This window comes from Epinephelus moara, chromosome 1 (assembly GCF_006386435.1).
Source record: "Epinephelus moara isolate mb chromosome 1, YSFRI_EMoa_1.0, whole genome shotgun sequence".
NCBI classification, from domain to species: Eukaryota; Metazoa; Chordata; class Actinopteri; order Perciformes; family Serranidae; genus Epinephelus; species Epinephelus moara.
In genome coordinates this window covers 30417413-30436976 of record NC_065506.1, presented here as the reverse complement: position 1 = coordinate 30436976, position 19564 = coordinate 30417413, and the positions used below count along the sequence as shown (strand labels likewise).

Genomic DNA, 19564 nt, shown 5'->3' with positions numbered 1-19564 from the left:
CTTTATATATCATTTTGTCATATGGATTACTTCAAATTCATTCTTGATCTGTTCTGTGCGATATCTATTGCTCGTCCATCCATCCTGGAAGAGGGATCCCTTCTCAGTTGCTCTGCCTGAGGTTTCTACCATTATTTATTATTGTTGAATTGAAAACCTTAGGATACAAGTGGCTGCTTTATAATAATATTTTTTTTCAGGAGGCAGTTCACGCTTTACCTCAGCAGTGACACCTTTCTCAAACCTCCTAAACACCACTAACATTTGATTTACTTGAAGGACATTCTGCAATGAAACAAGAAATTTAAACAGTTTGGTGTTTTGTATAAATTTTATTCATGTTTGAAAAGAGTTTAGTCGAACAGGCCGAATCCCATGTCGTCATCGGACTCCTCAGACTCCTCCTTCTTCTCTTCCTTCTTCTCCTCAGCTGCAAAACAAAAAAAGGCACTCGATGTTATTTCCTGCTCAAATCACCAAAACATATTTAATAACAGCTTTGCTCATGAGGCCATGAAGGTAATTTATGCAGTCACTGAAACTTGCGTCAACCACCATTGGGTTTACATGCCAAATTGTTTTAGAAATGTGAAGCCACATACTGTTCATAACAAATATGCTACTTGTGTTTCTCCAAAATGACCCACCTTTAAGCCATCGCATTAATGTTACACAAATTAAAAAAAATCTGACTGATTACATTACCTACATGACCACAAGGTACAATGTCAGGTTTAATTTATGACTTATTAGAGTTACATAATTAAATTAAATGGAAAAACTACTGATGACTAACTGACTTGGCTGCATGTAATCATATTAACATACAAGGTGAAGGCAAAGGCACTGTATGCCAAGTGTCATGGATGCTGACAAACAAGGTGCTAAGCTGCAAAGCTCACCTGCAGGGGCAGCAGCTCCGCCAGTGCCAGCAGCCGCAGAGCTGGCAACGGCCACGGCACCGCCTGCTGGCATGCTGGCCAGTTTACCGTAACCTGAGGAGACACGAGTTGGCAGACATAAAGCACAAGTGATAACATTGACACTTAGCAGCCAGAAACAAGATAGAGGTCACACACAGTATGTTATTAGATATAATCTGGCAATTTAGTCGTGTAGTAAAACTAACATAGCTTAAATGCTGCCATTTCCTGGCCTCAAAGTGAGAATGTGCTCAATCTATTTTAATGTTTTGGCTAAGTGAAATTAACAGTTATTGCCTCTGCCTGCTGTTACACAGAACTCCTGTTATTAAGCATTTCTAGTCTGTAGTTAATACGGTGAGGAAACTGTTCTGATTTCAAACTAAAATCTAAATTTATCATTACACAAAAGGCACAAAAACACTGACAAAGGGCACACTGGCACACTCACCTGTGGCGATCACCTCCTCCACATTCTTGCCTGACAGCTCACTGATAACCTGTTGAGAGAAATCAAATTTGTAAATATCACAGAGGCAATGACAAGCCGCCGGTCAAACTGCTGCCACCAACACCAGCAACACATTAAAGTGCCAGCTGCTCTGTACCTTGTCCAGGCGTGTGTCATCGGCCTCAATGCCAACACTTTCCAGGATCTTCTTGATGTCCTTGGCCTCGGGGTTCTCATTGCCACCGAGGGCAGCGAGCAGGTAAGCAGCAACGTAACGCATCCTGAAAAAACGATGACCAGAAAGGTTAAAACTTTGAGTAGATGTGTTCTAGTCTTATTCTTTAATGTCTGTTAAGACGTTAAACACGACTAAAATGTTGTCTTTGTACTTTGTCTTGATGATCATGTAGAGCACTTTGTAATTGTGCAATATAAATAAACTTGCCTTGCCTTAATGGACATCGCCAATCAGAGCACACAGACATTTACAAGTTTGGCCACCTTCTAATACAGTTGTAAATTATCCCAATAAAGACAGAACAAAGTCGAATGTGATAACCTACAGAAATTCTTAGTAAACATTTACTCTAAATAGATTGAAGATAACCATCAAAACAAATGTGGCACGTACAAAACCTGCACTGTCTTTACGTGCTTAGTGGCACCTCTTTGAGCAAAAATAACAGATTAAACATTTCTTGCTGCTAGCTGTAAACACTTCCATTCTGATTCTGCTTTAAACTACTGTCAAATTGTTCTGAAAATTTCTTAAACCTTCTTGCAGGTGTTGCAAGTTTCAGATTTAACCAAAGATGTTTTTAAAGATTCAAGTATAGTAACTGAAGGCAAAACCTTTACACTTTCTTGATGGCTTATTCTTGATTATGAAATAGGCTACAATTAGGAATGATGTAAATGTATAGGAAAACTATGATAGTGCTTTTATATGTACTTAAATGTTACTGTGATTTTAAAAGCAAGCAAAGAAAGTTATAGTAATATTGAGCAACGAGCATATTCTCCTGAGGTTGTTTCCTATTGTATAGGCAAGTTATAATATAGCCACGCTTTCGCATACTGAAAGTGTTCAATGTCAAATCATTTTATAGTTCAATAATTATAATTAGCATGGCACTTGTAAGTCAATAAAACCCTTAAGTGCTGGTTTTCTAGCCGCAGAAGAGGTGAACAGGCACCGCATCTAAGTATCTATCGGGTCTTTGAGTGAACGGCGACAACTACATCTTTGAAGGTCTTTAACAGAAAGTCACTGAAATGAAAACTATTTAGATTTACTCCACTAAGTCTTTTTAAACGTGACAAGAGAAACTGCACTTTTTACACCCATGTGGCGGCGTGTTCTGCAGTCCCGTTGTCACAAGCTAACGTTAGCCGCCACCGACGTTACGGTGGGAAAAAGGAGTTAATTTCGCTAATATGCCGCTTTTTGATGTTTTAAACTAACTGGGTTTAAAGTTTACTTATTTATGGGGATATATCGAGTATCCTCCCGGTGGTTAACACATTTATTACAACATAAAAAAGACACTCACTTGAGCTAGAAGGCGAACGCGTGTTCACTTGGAGGTTAGCACGGACAGAAAGGAAGTTACGTCACAGGAAGAAGGCGGAAGAAACCTCGCTTCTTCTTCGTGTTCAGTAAAAGAGGGATACAACGGGTAAATCGCTGCCTGCTGCTCCGGAGTGTCAAATGGAAACGTTACACCTCAATGTGGCTCAAGTTTGTGGAGCTGCTGGTTTAACAACCTGATTTAAAATAAGTGTCCTCCATTTAAACTCAGCAGCTGTGAGTTTTAATGTCATTACTGTAGAAATTCAATATCAATATATACATAAAGCGTGCTGACATCTTATTGTGTAGTCATGAACTGTTAAACACAGACAGGGCAACTCTCTCTTTTAATGCAATATAACTCACAAAAAAAGGGTTCCCCACCCATAGTGTCTGTTGTTGATGTAACACATTTTATGTCTATTACAAACACCAGAATACAGAAAAAACAATGACATGCAAAACAAGTGTTTCTGAATGGGGCATTTAAATCTCATGACCTTCCAAGACAGAGTTGATCCTAAAGGTCAAAGCACAACATGTCAGAAAACACATCAACATTTCACAAAACACGTCTAAAAAAAACACATTTCATGAAACGCAACGGTATTACATTAAACACAGCAACATTTACATAAACAATGACAACAGAGAACACACGATAACATTTGGTAAGATTCTAACTGTAACAGTGTAGTGTTTTCTCAGATGTTGTGTTTTCTGATATGTCATTGGGTTTTGTTAGAAGTTGCTGTATTGTTTTAGCCCTCAGGGCCGCCATAAAAAAACCCAGAGTATATGTTGTTGATGTAGACATTTATTTTATTTCTATTAAAAACACCAGAATACAACAAAAGAACAATGGCATGCCAGAGACATGTATCTGAATGTGGCGTTCTAAGCTCATGATCTTCCAAGATAGATAGTTGTCTACCTTCTATTTGTACTCGAAAGGTTAACCTCAAGTTTATTTTTGTATTTTTTGTGTAACGATGCAGCAGTATTAAAGTATTCCATTTTTGTTCGCCGTTATTCCATTAAATTGTTTTTGTTACAATAAAGTTTGATGGTCGAAAAAATTTCAAAAAACACATTTCACAAAACACATTTTTAAAAAAACACATACATTTCTTAAAATGCAATTATTTTTAAAAAACAATGGCGAAAGAGAAAACACAACAACATTTGGTGAGACTCTATTTGTAATGTGTTTTAGCCTTCAGGGCCACCATAATAAAGACAAGGAGTTAAAAAAATGTATGCTGTTGATGTAAACATTTATTTTTTTAATAAAAAATGCAAGAATACAAAAAAAGCAATAACAAGAGAAATGTATCTGATTTAACTTAATGTTTTTCTAAGATAAATAGTTGGCAACTCACTTTTTTGTACTTAAAATTTTAACCTTAAGTTTATTTTTGTGTAACTATGCAGCAATTTTAAAATGTTCCATTTTTCTTCCATGTTATTTCATGAAATTGTATTTGATAGTATAAAGAATGGTGGCCCTGAGGGTCAAAACACATCAACATTTTACAAAACACATTTCAAAAAACAAGTTTCCCTAATGCAATGATATTTCATAAAACACAACAATGACATAAGAGGAAACAAGCATTTGGTGAGACTCTAACTGTAATGCTGTAGAGTTTTCTGACATGTCATTGTGTTTTGTGGAATGTTGTAGTGTTTTAGCCCTCAGGGCCGCCATAATAAAGACAAAAAAAAAGTAACATGGATACACCTCACTGAAGCTGTTTTAGTCATCATTCTGATTTTTCTTGTTATGTGTTAAATCTCTCCTGGATTGTGTCCCTGTAATTTGGGTCTTCACAGATTTTGCTGCAGTGTGTGGAGAGGAAGTTTTCTTATTTTCTTATAATCCTCACATCAGAGAACATATCTTATAATTTATGTTTATGTGTTTTAATGAATTGTGTTCTTTGTGGTAGAATTGCTGCTTCCATAATGCTGCAGTCTTACCTCTACATTCTGCCGTCTCTTCCCTCTGAACAGGCTCTGTGTGCAAGTGCATATGTGTTTCACTGTGCAGTATACTAACATGAATCAATTTATTTTTCCTTGTCTGCTCCCACTGCTGATTTGGCTGCTGATCCAGTTCGGCCTCCTGCTTCGTCCTCGGCCCCTGCTGCTGCTGCTGGGCTCGCTCTCGGCTGTGATTGACTTTGCTTGCCAGAAAAGACGGAGTGAACCGTCCTCACGTGACTCTCTGCAATGGACCGGGTCCACACCATGAGAAACCAGCAGCTGTGCTCTGCTCTCAAGCTGTAGTGTGAACAACAAGCTCTAATGAATCGCTGTCACATGCACTGTTTGGTTCCAGGCAACCAGCCACTGATCTGCCACTGAGCTCCTCCAGACATCTACAGCACGTATGGATGCATCTGGTTAAAGTCACATCTTAAACATGATTATATCCAGAGTGGGAAATGCTTTAAGGATGCTTAAACATCGGCAGGAGCAGCAGATGGAAGAGACACCAAACGCCAAAACCCAATTTTATATATATAGCAAGACTTTTGTCTCAAGAATTAAAAAAATAACAATCTAAAATTTAAAAATCAGTGGTCACAAAGTGCCAATGGACAAAACATGAGAGAAAAGTTTTGTGACAGGTGTAACACATGACAATAATTGCTGAAATGCAGCCATCATTAATTTTTGAGTGACATCAATAAATAAATAAGAATACGAGGGATTCATGACAGGGGTGAACCCAAAATATGAGGAAGCCTATCTTCCTCTCCAGTTTATGGTCAATGATAACGTAAGGCCGTAGCCATGGAATCAACACGGCGGGGACCAAACCTGCCGGGGGGTCTGAGGGTTCCCCCAGACGAAGAAATTTGAAGTTTTAAAATGTATTTCCTTTTATATATGATGTCATTTAACATAAGCAAGCATATGAATATGTAATCAATGAAAGCTCCTGCTGTCTACATAAATTCCATGACTGACACTGTAACGCTCATATTACATTCTAGTATTCCACTGTTTAATACATTTGAAAGTCATGGTATAAAGAGTAAATACAGTGTTTGCCATTGATTGTACCGACCCACAGCTGTTGAGCAATGGCTTAAAAGCTGGGATGTGTAAATGAAATGCTCAGGTATGGGCCCAAAAAAAACCCCAACAATTTTTTTCTGTTTCCACTGTGAAAAGTTGTGGATGGGACCAATGGAACCGTTCCGTACCGTCCCCATTTTTGGTCCCCCCTCTGTTGGGGTACCTAGCACACAGATCTGGTACTAAAAGGTGGAGCTGTGAACACTGCAGTCTGTTGATGGGTCAACAGAGGACGGTCACTCTGCTCAGGGCTGAGTTGTGGCTGGTTTTGAGGCTCATGTAACCACTGCGTTTTGCATACATCTGTAGACTGTAACTATAAAATGAAAGGATGTTTTGCTGCCTCTCACAGCAGCTGTGGTCTGAGAAAAAATAACTTAATTCCCTGGGCCGACTGCTGGCAACTTTTAAGGTGGAACATTTACTTATGAAAACTTTGACCGTTACTTTAGTTTTTTTTTTTAAAGATTATTTTTTGGGGCTTTTTTTTTGCCTTTAATGGACAGGGCAAAGTGAAGAGTGTGAAGAGAGAGAGAGAGAGAGAGAGAGAGAGAGAGAGAGTGGGGGGGATGACATGCAGCAAAGGGTTGCAAGCCAGAGTTGAACTCGCAGCCGCTGCAGCGAGGCATCACCTCTATACATGGGGCGCCGGCACTATCCATTACTTTAGTTTTTTTATTATCTATTGAGTGGATCTTCAAGTGTTTAAAAATATATATTAATTTCAACCAGATCATTTGAACTGCATATCCCAATCCTCACTTGGAGCAAAAAAAAAAAAAAAAAAAAGTGTCACTCCTGTGGGCTACAGCAACACTAAACCCCTGAGCTTGCCCAAGAAGGATCTAATGCACTTAAGTATCCCATGGAGAGAGACTCTCACTGCTGCCTGTTCTTCTTTGTTCTGAAAATGTCTGTGTGCAACCTCGTTCTGTGGACGATAAACGACGTGCTGACTGATAAATAAGAGAAAATACAGTGAGTACTGGACGAAGCAGTGAGTGACAACAACCCCACCCACGTTAAGTAAGAGGATCGTTTGCGGTGGAAATTCTAGTTGCACCTAGGGTCTAGGTACCATGTCTGAAGGGTTGCTTTTGGATCCAAAGGTACCATACCGAAAAGTGTTTGGTGGAGACAAGTCTTCTTGCACCTCCTAAAATCAAAAAGGCCTCGTGACCCCATGTGAAGCTTTAGAGACTAGTTGGAGTCGGGACGCCCAGGTTTGGAGCCAGTGTAAAAGATGTTAAAGACGACCTTCAACAGTCATAAATTTAAGCACTGTTTATTTAGCCTTTAGTCCAACTATTATTTTGTTCTACATCACAACATTTTACATTCCACATCAATGTAACACAGTAAATTAGGTAAGAAACACAAAATAACACAACACAGTCTACAGGTAATAATCCTAAACAAGCACCGGCTAAAACATTTCAAAACATTATCAAAGTTTTCACAAATGTTGTAAGTTTGGTCTTGGTACTAGAAAGAAAAGAAAAATCAGTTCAGATCCCAGAAAAGACGTTCTGACGCGGGACGGTTCATCTCTTAGAGTGTGTGAGATCACACAGTCGAGAGACGTCAGTCCTGCGTCAGCGCTGCTTTTCAGAGAGGCTTTGCTGATATGGCCCTGGTACACAGTCAAAATGGAAGTACCAATCATTCCTGGTATTTGTTTTTTAGGAAAATCACTTATAAAAATTGAGAAAAATATCAAAAGAAAACTATTATAAAAAATACTCTATTGACCATTCCAATATTTAGACAAGGAAAACGGGTAGAAAGTTGAAGGGACCTTCACAAAACGTTGCAACTAAGTCAGACGATGGTCAGTGACATTCAGTGGAGAGTGTGACTGTGCAATATCGATACCAAGTCTCGTTACATTTTTTTCCTGATTTACTATTCATGTGTGTGTGTAAGCAGTGAATGTAGCTAGCTAGTGTTGGATAAAACACAATTAAGGGACAAACTATACATTATATTAAGACATTTCGACTCTTATGTACACGCCCGACTCTTCCGCTAAGTTTTCTGCCTCAAAACAAAAGTATGTTCAAAGTAGCCTATGGAATGGTCTATTACTAACCACGCACTCACATAAGCCTATTCCTCTCCATGCATCCTGACAATCATTAATTAGATAGCAAGGCTAATATCACCTGGAAAATTTCACTGCAACTACTTGATTGTGAGCAATATGAGAATGTTACATTAATAAACATCATCATAAGATTATGTTTCTCCAATGTGTCTAAGTGCAGCGTTCACAAACTTTTGTCCACACAGCCTTAAAGCGGTAATTTCCAATATCTCACTGCAGTTAAATGACAACTAGTTTGCACCATTACAAGATATTTCCAAAGATTTTAAATGACCTTGCATAGATAATTGACTTTGCATTCAGTTTTTGCAGAACTGTGTGTTTGTTTTGTTTTAGACTTTATCCCAAAATTCAGCATTTTCCATAAGGAGTAATGGATCACAGCAGGAGCACACGCGCTGATATACACCTGGGCCATGTGCTCATCATATACCATCATTTTCTTGCAATATTTAAAGCAATATTAAGGTAACATACAGTTTGATTAAAATGCCTTCTGCTGACTTGAGTGAAGATAATCCTGCAGGTAAACCTGATATTTAAAGGAACAGGTGGACGGTAATAATGGACATATGTTCAGAGTGTATAAAGCAAAAGGAAAGAGCCAAAGAGCGATTTGTTTGCTCTAAATCTGACCTCAATTTTTGTTCCAATTATTAACTACAACTTATAATTACTGGCTGATACTCACTCTTGTGGGAAAAAAATTAACTTCAGTAATTTTTTTAGCACTTGCTGATGCATTTCAGTGCACAAAAGTATATTTTTTTAATGCCAAAAGTACCTGTGGACAATATTCCTGAATGAGCTGCTGATGTCACAGGCAGCTCCCCTTTTTGTATGTGACAAGATGGTGGATAAAGAAACAAAAACACCAAATTTAAAAGTAACTACGCCACAAAAGCAGCTACAGAGGGAGTCAGTGACCTAATTTCAGATGCCCTGATGACAAAAACTGTACAGCTATTTAAGTAGGCAGTATGTCATGTGAGTCACGACCCAACTGGAGATCCATTTAACATTAGGCTGCATTAAAAATGAATTAATTTCTGAAGAATGGTTAAACAGCTGAGGACACCATTCAAAGAGAGACTGAAGCTGCACTGAAGGCAAACTTTTCCTGTTTTGTTCTACTGCCGTGTGTTTCTGTTGACTTTATCCACCATCCATCTAATTTTATACATCAGTGAGATAGATCACATCTGTCGTCATCGTTACAACCGTCCTGTCTCAGTGATGTGTTGATCCTGAGACTGGTCAATAGCATGGCTTAGTCAGCCAAAGCCAAGATCACATCATGCTATATACATCATACTGCACCTACCATGGAAACAAAACACTTTAGTGAATAAATCTCTGAAATCAAATTAGTTCTGGGGACATTTTGTTGTTATTTGTTTAAATAATTGAATAATAAAATATTTTCATGACTTCAGGACTTACGTGAATGACATGTAGGTATCAGGGTAGGATCTGGGCTTCTCAAACAGGAGAGGTTGTTCTAAGCTTTAATATTCCACATCATAAGAAGGAATATCTGTACGATGGCTAAGCATGCATCCTGCAAACACTTTAAAACTATAAAAACTTTGTTCTTAAGTGCTGTAAATGTGTGAGGAAAGCCTAAATATACAGCATATTGAGGGTTACTGACACTGTTGACATTAGCCCGCTTAAAACCGCATATCAGAACAAACGTGACTGTTTGGCAGTATTAGTCATTATTATTCTTGTTTTCACATATTGTGCAGGTTGTGTATTACATACAGAGTACATGAGTGCCACTAGATTGCAGACTTTAATGTAGCAAAGAGGACTGTTTGCGATGTCAAAGAAAAGGTACGTAAATGAACCTGCAGTAACACACAGGTGAGAAAGTGGTTTAAGTTATTATTACACTACTGAGATGTATGAGTGTGCTTTTTGCTTTTGGCAAGCATAAAAAAAAGTCTGACATTTTTCTTTAAATCTTATCCTAGCACCGGTATAATTTTTTGTCTTTAAAGATGTTAATGAGCCTGTACACATGCCATGATTTTTGCACCCTCAAATCCAATGATATCAATGTAGATGCGCGGAGAGTGCACTCAAGGGTGAGAGCTCCTGGGTGCCTGTTTTTCAGGGTGTGAGATAAAGTTTTGGGATGCAGCAAGCGCACTGCATGCAGATATCTTCCCTTTCTTCTGTAAACATCAGTCTATCATAAATATGGATACCCAGAGCTTTACGATTTGTCCCACAAACAATATTTTAGGACTAATATACACTTAAAAAACAATGCCTGGAAGAAGATCAGCTTTGAACTCAGGATTTCTGGTGAGTAAGCTAGTGAAGGTTATGGATGCCTTGCAACATCAGGCGCAATCTGCCTCTGCACCCTTGAAAGTTGGCAAAAGAGTAGCACCCAGCGCCTAACTTCATGTTTTCCAGGCAGTTAAAGACCCAGTGTGTGTGCTACCCAGGATAAAAAAGTTAAAATGACGTGAATGTTTCATTGAAGACACACTTTTGTTTTGCAAGACATTGTTGACATTGACTTCACTGTTATAAACTGGCATTATAAGATGCATCAATGCAGCAGATTTACAGCATGATCCCCTAAACACTGTAATGTTTGGATATGCAGGAGCAATTCATCAGCCGTGATATCAACGTCTGCCATTTCAATCAAAACAACAATGAAAGCTCACATTAAGCATTACTGCGACCTAAAGCTTGATATTATCAGATTGTGTGATATTATGAATGTCTTAATCTTTCACTGGATGATGCAAACAAGCAGATTTTAGCAAAGATCAAAGCTAAATGTTCAGTAACCGACTTCTCATTAAGAACCCGGCAAAAGGAAAAACATGACATACAGTACATTCCTGATTTATGTCGAGACAAATTAATCAGAAGCTTCATCTCACGTCATGCTGACAGCAAGCGCTTTGCTTACAAAGGTTTATTACTTTGATAAAAGTAGAAATGTGAGTCTCTGTGGTGGCAGGAATTTAGTTCAAAAGTTGCTGAGACCCCATTACATCACTTACAGTACCTGCTGGGCTTTTTATAGCGTGGTGTGACATTTCAGAACTTTAAAGGTAAAAGCCCAGAGAAAAATAACAACATAATCCTTCACTTCTGATTCTAAATGTCCTTTCAGTGGTTTCCCTTATTATCCCACATGTAACTAGATTTTTTAACAAATTAAAATCAACTCCTCCGAAGCCTCCCTACTGCGGACATGCCTGTAGAGCAGCAACAAAAACAAAACTGTACCTTTTTTTAACTTTGCACAATTAAAGGGTTGTACATGTCTATCATGTATTTACATCAAATCAAACGATCTCTGAGAATAACAGATGCAAAGCGTGTTGTAAGTCCTGCCACAAGCATTTAATTACCAGTACTTGACTTTAAACCGTTAAAAAAGAAAATCGTCATGGTGAACACAGGACATGGAGATAAATGTGTTTGCCCTGAGGCACTTGGTAGTGGCTGTGATAAAAAGAATTAAAAACACTACCTTTCCAGTCAAAGGAACTGCGTAGTTGGTCTCAAAAGCAGAGTTGCATTCAAATTGTCAATTCAAAAATAATGCACAAGTGTGAGCGACCACCTACACTGACAATCATGATCATTTAGTGTTTGTCTAGAGCTGTAGTGTCCAGTGTAACAATGGCGAATATTAAAAATGCTACAGAAAACAGATCGAAGCACAAAATACAGTATGTGTGAGTGGGAGCTGAAACTAAACTCGGGTGTGTTTGTTATGCTTTTTTGGGGGGCAGGGAGAAAGAGACCAGAACACATGGCCAGAAGGCTAGAGGAGGAGAGACATGGGAGATGGGCATCAACACAGAAAAATCCTACTGGGGGTAGCTGTTCTGTTGCCGGCGCTTTGCCGACCTCATTTTCTCAAAGCGTGACTCCATTTCCTCTAGGACTTTGGGGGTGTACCTTACTACCAGCTTCACTGTGCCCTGAGCTGCTTTCAGGAGCTCCACAGCCTTCTCGTGGTGCTCACCTTCCACACTCTGGAGAGAACAGAAACACAGAAAACTCACTGTAAGATCTTTATCACACAGAGGCATAACAGCGGTAATAAAGTCCACAGTTTTTATTAGTTTATAATCTAAAAAGCAATATACTGTGGGCATGTTGTTAAGCACAACATCCAGAATTTATGTCGTAGACTATGGAAGAAACTATAACCTCAAAACTTTATGGGTACTGGAGTGAACATAACTCCAGTGTCGGGTCTGCCAGCCTGGATCAACTCACCAAATAAAAGTTTGTAATTTGGGAATTTTAATAAGAGAACAAACTGAGCAATAAACAAATTCAATTGGATGATTGTCTTTGGCTGATCCTTTAAACTAACTAAGCACATCTGCTGGACGCTGTAGCTGATGTGGAAGAGCCTTAAAAGAACCCTGTTGTTCTTGTTCTTTTCCAAACTGCATGTTTACATTCACTGTTTGTCAACAAAACACATTGTTTGTATCTTTGAGGACTAATAAACATGTTGAATGCATTTTCCCTCCTTGTAAAACAGCCAATTTTCTAAAGAAGTTGAAACCTACATTGTTTACATCCACATTAGCCTGCTAGCGGTGTTCTTCTCCCGTCTCTTTGTTGGCGCACTGCTACATCTATTGGCTACTGTTCTTACAACCACCAACTGCCAATCAGTGGAGTAGCGTAAAAGCATTGGCAGGACTGAGTATGTGTCACTTACATGCACGGGGGCATGCTTAAATGTCCTCGCTGACAAGCTGAAGACCATCTCTTAAAAACATTACTCCATAGCACTGCTGAAATACTCCACAGGGTACCTTTGGATGTAGCTCTTCTGATAACTGCTTTACGCCAAATGTGAGTGTGCAAGGGTCGAAAATAAATTTCTGTTTGGAGACATCTCTGTACTCCTTGAAGGTGAGGATGCTAAACGTGAAGAATTCAGCTCTCTGCTGAGGAAGCAGAGGCGAGTTTTGTCGAGACAATCACAGTGCGAGTATGTCATTTCAAATCTACACATTCGAATGACAGGATTCATGGTAAAAACAGGCCCCTTAGAGGAGCAGTGCATAGGATTGGAAATGGAATACAATATTCATAATTCTGTTCTCATAAGCGCATAATCACCTGAAAGTAAGAAACATTGTGTTTATGTTAACTTAGAATGAGCCTTCATAGTTACAGAGAAAGTGGGTCCTCTTCCACAGAGCACGCAATGTTGGACCACCGCGTTTCAACAAATGAAACACCTGAAGGCCACCGTAGGTTCTCCTACACGCTTGGAAAAGGAATGGCGAGCAGATGGGTATTCACTTGGTTGCATTCTATACGCCACCAAATCCTACACATCGCATCTTTAAATAGGACAGTCATGTCAGTATGTAGGGAGAGCTATTAAAAGGACGCCGCCATAGGGAGGGATGTATGGCTCACGTCTCAGATATGTTTGACGGCATCAGTCATTGCTCAACATCTTTCTGAATCCATATTCATCATATACGTTGCTATCTTTCCATGATTTTGTTACTGTAGTTTTACTTCCTGAGGTATTTTTTCCCCTGTTTAAGTTTTTTAGGAAGTTTTTCCACATTTGAATCAAGGGTCTAAGAACAGAGAGTACTGTATGCTGGACAGATAGTACGGCCCCTTGGAGCCAATTTGTGATTTGTAATTCTGGGCTGTATGAATGAAAATAACTTAACTTGAGATGTAGAAGTGAATTCAAGAGGTGAACTGCTGAAGTGTTCATTTATCACCTGGTCAATAATGACACTAGCCATTAGCTTTGCCTTTTTGCTTTATGTGTAACTATGTATATGGAAATAAACTAATTGTCCCTTAAATGTGTTCATGTCATCAGACTGAAGTGTGTGTCATGATTCTGTGAGTTGAGCGTACCACCCCATTAACAGACAGAAGCTGGTCGCCTCTCTTCAGGCCTCCATGTCGGTCAGCGATGCCTCCCGGGATGATCCGTGAGATGTATATAGGTGAGTTTTGCTCCTTTCCACCCATTATATTGAAACCCAGGCCTTCTTCTGTCTTGGGCAGCTCCACGACACGTGGGTGTGAGTGTCCCTCACTTGCTGCAAAAGCTGCCACTGTAGCCTGCAAACAAACAGTGCTGTTGTTCAACATTAGCAAATAAACTATATTTATAAGTATTCAAGGAGAAAGCCTTTAAAGAAACTCCATGAAAATAAGATTTGAAAAAGATGCTTGTGTTATTAGACTGTAGTTGACTTGGGTCTACCTTAGCTGTGGCGTTGGCCCTGACCTCAGGACTGCTGTTGATGTCCACTGTTTCATACACATGTTCGTAAACCTGAGGAGACATTTTTGGACAATATATATAAACTCTTAAGGTTGACATCAAAGGACAGAGTGAGCTAATGCCATCACACAGTTAAGTGTTTCAGGAATAACATGTGTAAGTGTCTCACTTCTCTGACAGCGTTACAGAATTCACTCTGTAAGACCCTCTGCAGTGCCTGCAGCTTCTGGGGAGGCACTTCCCCTGTCCTCTGAAGCTTATCGAGCAGTTCAACAGCACGGTTAATATCTGTCAACAAGAACACACACACATAGATTTCATTAATATCTGCAAACGGAGACTATTACATGGGTAATAACTGTTTGCTGAATGAACATCAGTACTCGATCTGTACGAACGTAAGATTAAAAAGTAATAAACTATGAATAAGCTTAGTGAATGATGGGTGGTGACACTTAATAAATGTCAGAAATGACTTACTGTTAGGTTCATTTCTGTCAATTAACATAAATAAATGTTGACACATTAAGCTTGTCTTGGCTCATGGCACTGTTTATTTATCATAAATAAAATTAACTACTACAGACGCCTCCACTGTATTATGCTCCAAAGCAAGATATACTGCACCTTCATTCAGTACATTTCAATGCCAGCATATCATTAACTTCCTGTTTTACAAATGAGTGACTGCCTCTGCCACCACAGAGGGGATGGGACAAATATTATCAGCTGCTCTGTCATAATGAATAACCATGTGAAATTACATTAATACGGACAAACACAAGTGTATTCTGTTAAATTTTTCCCATTACGTTCAATATTGTCTTAAGTTATCTAAATTAAAATAGTGACAATAATGAGGAGTTGTCATTCTCTCCATCTGTGCTAATTGCTACTGTAGCTAATAATAATTAAATAATTAGCTTCCTTTAGCATTTCAGTGTACCAAACAAAGAGAGTATTAAACATTAATGTACACTACTTGTGTTTTTCTTCAACCACAGTAATGTTAAACCTTAAATGTGTGGGGGGGCTTGTTAAAATAAAGACCACAGTGTGTTAGCAGACACAGCACAAGCTAATGTCAGCATTTTGTTAAAAGGAATACTGAGGTTATAAACAAGTCTACATCGTTAATATAAATATTTCCTCCTACCCATCCTTGCTGCCGGTTGTGATCGAAATGGTACAATTAAGTGTCGCTTATAAAGCCTTAATTATATTATGCTATCAAACGTTACACCTTCAATAAACAAGCTAACGTTAGGTTAACTGATCGGTCTGTTGTTACTAATATTAGCCAGTTAGCTAGTGTGCTAAGTAAAACAATGTAGCCCTTATAACCATCGTTACTTTAGCTCAGTGCATTAGACATTTACAGTTTTATAAAGCCATAAACATCGGTTATCAACAAGACATCCTTAACGCAACGTTGGTCGCTTAAATAAAAGAAATTTTGCTGTCAAAAAGCAACTGCTGGCTCTGTGTGGCTAACGCTAGCTAAGCTAGCTTAATGTCTCCATGGATCAAAACGAATATTTCTAAGCTAACGCTAGCTAGCCAATTAACTTTACCTCTTTCCAACCGCACGGGCTCCCCAAGCGATGCCATCCTGGGAATGATTGGCTATTTGGTGTCAAGTAGATATTGCGTTAAACGCTAGATATGGAAAACTAAATATGGTAATCCTGGCTAACGTTACGGGCGCTTAACCGAGACGATAAATCAGATTAGCAAAGTTAGCCGGCTAGGCTAGCTGCCAGTGTCATGGTGCGTTCAGGTAAGCCCCGTAAAGTGAAACACCCTCCGATATCATCGTGTTGTTTTTCATTATCACTGGATGTTGATGAGCCAACACTGAAGGCCTCTTCCCTAACTAACATGAGTCAGTCAAAAACAGTATTTTCTTTAGAGAATTAACAAACAATACAGAATGTATTAGGTATTTATGTAATACCTTATAAATGCAGGTATAGTACTATTTAATATACAATAAATACTGTCTAAATATCAGTATATCACCATATCACCCATTGCTTAGTGAAGTGGACAATGGAGGTTTTATGTTGAGGATTCTTCCTTCTTTCACATTGAGTGCCTTGGTGCATATTTAATTTCTGAGGTGACATCCCCCTCTAAATGTTGCATCCTGCCCGTGGTGTAGTGGTAGTTGATGAGGTGGGTTCTTTGGTAGATGAGTAGATTACCAAGGCAGAGGTGGGTATACCTTCCTGTATATTCCACTGGCATTTTGATTGATAGGTGGGTGGATGTACCCCGTATACTGTATGGACAGTACAGTGACTCAAGTTTAAGTATAGGTATTGGGTTGTGTAACTTCTCTGCAATGTTGGCATGAAATATTGAAAGGTGTTGTCCTTTGGTGCCTTGTGTCCACCCTACTGATGTCTTATGGGCCAGCATCCAGGTAAAAGGTGCCCACTATGATCCCAGTCTAATATCACTATTCAGCATCGCACATTCAGCAATCACCTGTGTATTAGTGCATCATTCATTCATCAGCCATGCTGCACCTCTACATGGACTCCCACAGCTCAAGGGATTGTTATATAATGTCCTGAGTATTGGTGACAAGGGACCAGCCAGAAGCTTCTTTGGCTCTTTGCTGACACCTGGGAGGAATGTCCTCTCTGCTGCCCTCCGCTGGCTGACTGCAGCACATCCTCACACTCCAGCACATAAGTCTGCAGAACACTGCTGCTGCACTGCTCCCTGTGGGCTGAAACTTTCAAGCATGATTCACCTCTGACCACACCCTGGTTGGTGATGTGTTTGCCTTTGACAGCTGATGAAATACACCTGCTGTGACGTCACTAAGCGGGACGTGGCCAGGGTCACAGCACACTTGAATGTAATGCCCTTATTTAGTGGAGCAGCAGCATTTATTGTCCTTTTTTTTGCTGCAATAGATTCATTGTGTTTGTAAAATTGTTCTTTTTTTCTCTCTTTTATTTTAGTGTTTAGCTTCAGTTGCAGCTTGGGGTCAGAGAAATACAACATCATGCTGTAAAATCTACTCACATGCATGATTTATGATCATAAAAGACAGTATGGGCTTTACTCTGGCTCGATTTCAGAGTCACTTTGTTCTTTACTTTAATAGCTGTGTGATTAGTGGGTGGCAGTTTTCTTTAATTTAAGCTTTGTTATACAAAAATACCTCAAAGCTTATACTCAGGATAGACTGAGCAGCTCAGAATACCTCGTCTAAAATACACAGCAAAAGGATTGATTCATTGTCCTGCATGCTGAGGATGTGTTAGTGTTCAGACACGTTGTTTGAATTTTATGAATTTATTCCAATTCTATCTTAAGGGGGATTTTCTGTGAAAAGCTAGTCTTCCCATACAATAACTTAATTCTAACTCGGTTTGTGCAGCCATGACCTCCGTACCTTTTACAGGGAGATTCATGACAGTAGATCATTTGAGAGACAGTACTGCATGCTTGTCATCTTTCTCAGAGTTGCTGCAGAGACTCTATTCGTTTATGCTTCTGTAGAAGAAAAGTAACTCACAGCATCTTCGTCAGCCTCCTCTGGAGGATCCAAGACAAATAGAGAACAAAGTGGGACATCTTCGTGAAAATCTTGTTTCCAAATCTCCAAATGCCGGATGTGGTTTTCTTCAGAGGTCACACTTACCTTCAGGTTGATGACGAAGAAGTAAAATGAGATGGTTGGATCACGTGACACAAATGAAGCTTTGTATCTTCTCTTTCTTGGAATATGTCATATTATAGGTATCTGCAAGTGTTTTATGATGTTAAGATGAAAGGTTGAGCAGATTTTATTGTCATCCGACTACGACCTTAAACTATGGCATCTAGACTTGGCAAGCAAGAGGTTCTCACTATGAGTAATAATCTGCTGGAGGGAATGTTGACACGAAGCTGCAGTCATCTTTTAACCCAGATACCAAACCAGGCTTTTCCTTCTGATCAAATGTGCAGCTGAGTAAAATCTGTGATGATTGTCCTTTTGTAGAACATCTGAAGATGGGATTACCATGCACCGATGAGAGAATGTTGGGTGTGTATGTTTCTAATGCACACGGATGCCATGTATGTGTGGGTGAATGCATCACTGTCAAGTCTGCGCTTGTGATGTTATGTTCTAGTAGTTCTTGCAGCTGGCGCAACAACTAAGTAAATCGCTGAAAATCTGTGTGTAAACACCAAAGTATCAAAAGACATGCAGTAGGTTTGTGTCAGTAATGTGCTGGTGGGGAGCAGGAGCTGATTCAGGAGCATTTTGCCACCATTTCCCTCCTCAAAGCTGCAAACTATACATCGTTTCCACCCATACCACTGTAATATTGCTGTCACTATGTATCACCCAATGCATCGACTCCTGTGCCACTGAAAATACATGATTTTGTCGCAGCCTGTTAAATATATCAAGCATCCTGGTCATTTGTGATTTCAATTTGGCCGCTCTTTGGCAGCATTTGTGTGCGTGCATGTGTGTGTGTATGTGCCTGCCTGCCTGCATAATAAATTTTACCCTGTCTTGAGGTGCACTATTGAAACTTTATCGACATTGATTTTGTTTTTCAGTTGCCTATAGTCATTTTTATTTCTTCAAATATTTCAGTTTAATATTGCAAACAACTTCACAACATACAAAATGAATAATATTAACCCAGAAACATGTCAATGAATAGATTTTATATATATATATATATATATATATATATATATAGAGAGTTTTTTTTATATATATATATATATATCTTGTCCTCTGGTGGGGATAAAAAAATAAACAGCAAAGCTTTGACAACAGCACCTTGACATAGTATGTAAGTCCAACATTACCTTGAGAAGTTTAGAACAGTAAACAGATAAATTACTTGAGAGGAAAATTGTTTTCTGCTGAATATGTAAACGGAATGTTTTTTTTTTTGGTTTTTTTTTTGGTCAGCATCATATCCTTTTTTTCTGTAAGTGGAGAATTTCTCGATTCACAATTGAAGCAGCATGCAAGCTTTTGAAGATGGAACTGTCCTCTCTCATTCCTTGCCTGTTTTTTTTTTTCCTTCATTTTTATAATTCTTGGCAACGTAAACAAATCACAATGTCTTGAGGGATGTGATATAGTAATTTAAACTGGGCGCAAATG

General features: G+C 39.0%; 2 protein-coding genes across 2 annotated transcripts; both read right to left on the bottom strand.

Annotated features, from left to right (window-relative positions):
- Positions 1–312: 312 nt before the first annotated feature.
- On the bottom strand, positions 313–3035 carry rplp2l (ribosomal protein, large P2, like). The gene is made up of 5 exons (XM_050040493.1): positions 2928–3035; positions 1532–1655; positions 1375–1423; positions 903–995; positions 313–430 (listed from the first exon to the last, which is right to left on the bottom strand). The coding sequence occupies exons 2-5, from the start codon at positions 1652–1654 to the stop codon at positions 354–356; spliced, it is 342 nt and encodes a 113-aa protein (XP_049896450.1). The 5' UTR covers position 1655; positions 2928–3035; the 3' UTR covers positions 313–353.
- Positions 3036–7306: 4271 nt separating this feature from the next.
- On the bottom strand, positions 7307–16200 carry lin7c (lin-7 homolog C (C. elegans)). Its single transcript, XM_050040454.1, has 5 exons — positions 15999–16200; positions 14594–14712; positions 14404–14475; positions 14049–14258; positions 7307–12166 (listed from the first exon to the last, which is right to left on the bottom strand). Exons 1-5 carry the CDS (start codon positions 16033–16035, stop codon positions 11999–12001), a joined length of 606 nt encoding a protein of 201 aa, XP_049896411.1. The 5' UTR covers positions 16036–16200; the 3' UTR covers positions 7307–11998.
- Between the last annotated feature and the right edge of the window lie 3364 nt (positions 16201–19564).

Bases quoted from the DNA above. Each gene is read 5' to 3' on its own strand.
- rplp2l (XM_050040493.1), bottom strand. From the start codon at position 1,654: ATGCGTTACGTTGCTGCTTACCTGCTCGCTGCCCTCGGTGGCAATGAG. The intron at 1,424-1,531 runs GTACAGAGCAGC...TTCTCTCAACAG, and splicing joins ATGACACACGCCTGGACAAG to GTTATCAGTGAGCTGTCAGG. The intron at 431-902 runs GTGAGCTTTGCA...TTTGTTTTGCAG, and splicing joins CGGAGCTGCTGCCCCTGCAG to CTGAGGAGAAGAAGGAAGAG.
- lin7c (XM_050040454.1), bottom strand. From the start codon at position 16,035: ATGGCATCGCTTGGGGAGCCCGTGCGGTTGGAAAGAG. The intron at 14,713-15,998 runs GTAAAGTTAATT...TCTTGTTGACAG, and splicing joins GCCCGTGCGGTTGGAAAGAG to ATATTAACCGTGCTGTTGAA. The intron at 14,259-14,403 runs GTAGACCCAAGT...GTTTGTTTGCAG, and splicing joins GGGCCAACGCCACAGCTAAG to GCTACAGTGGCAGCTTTTGC.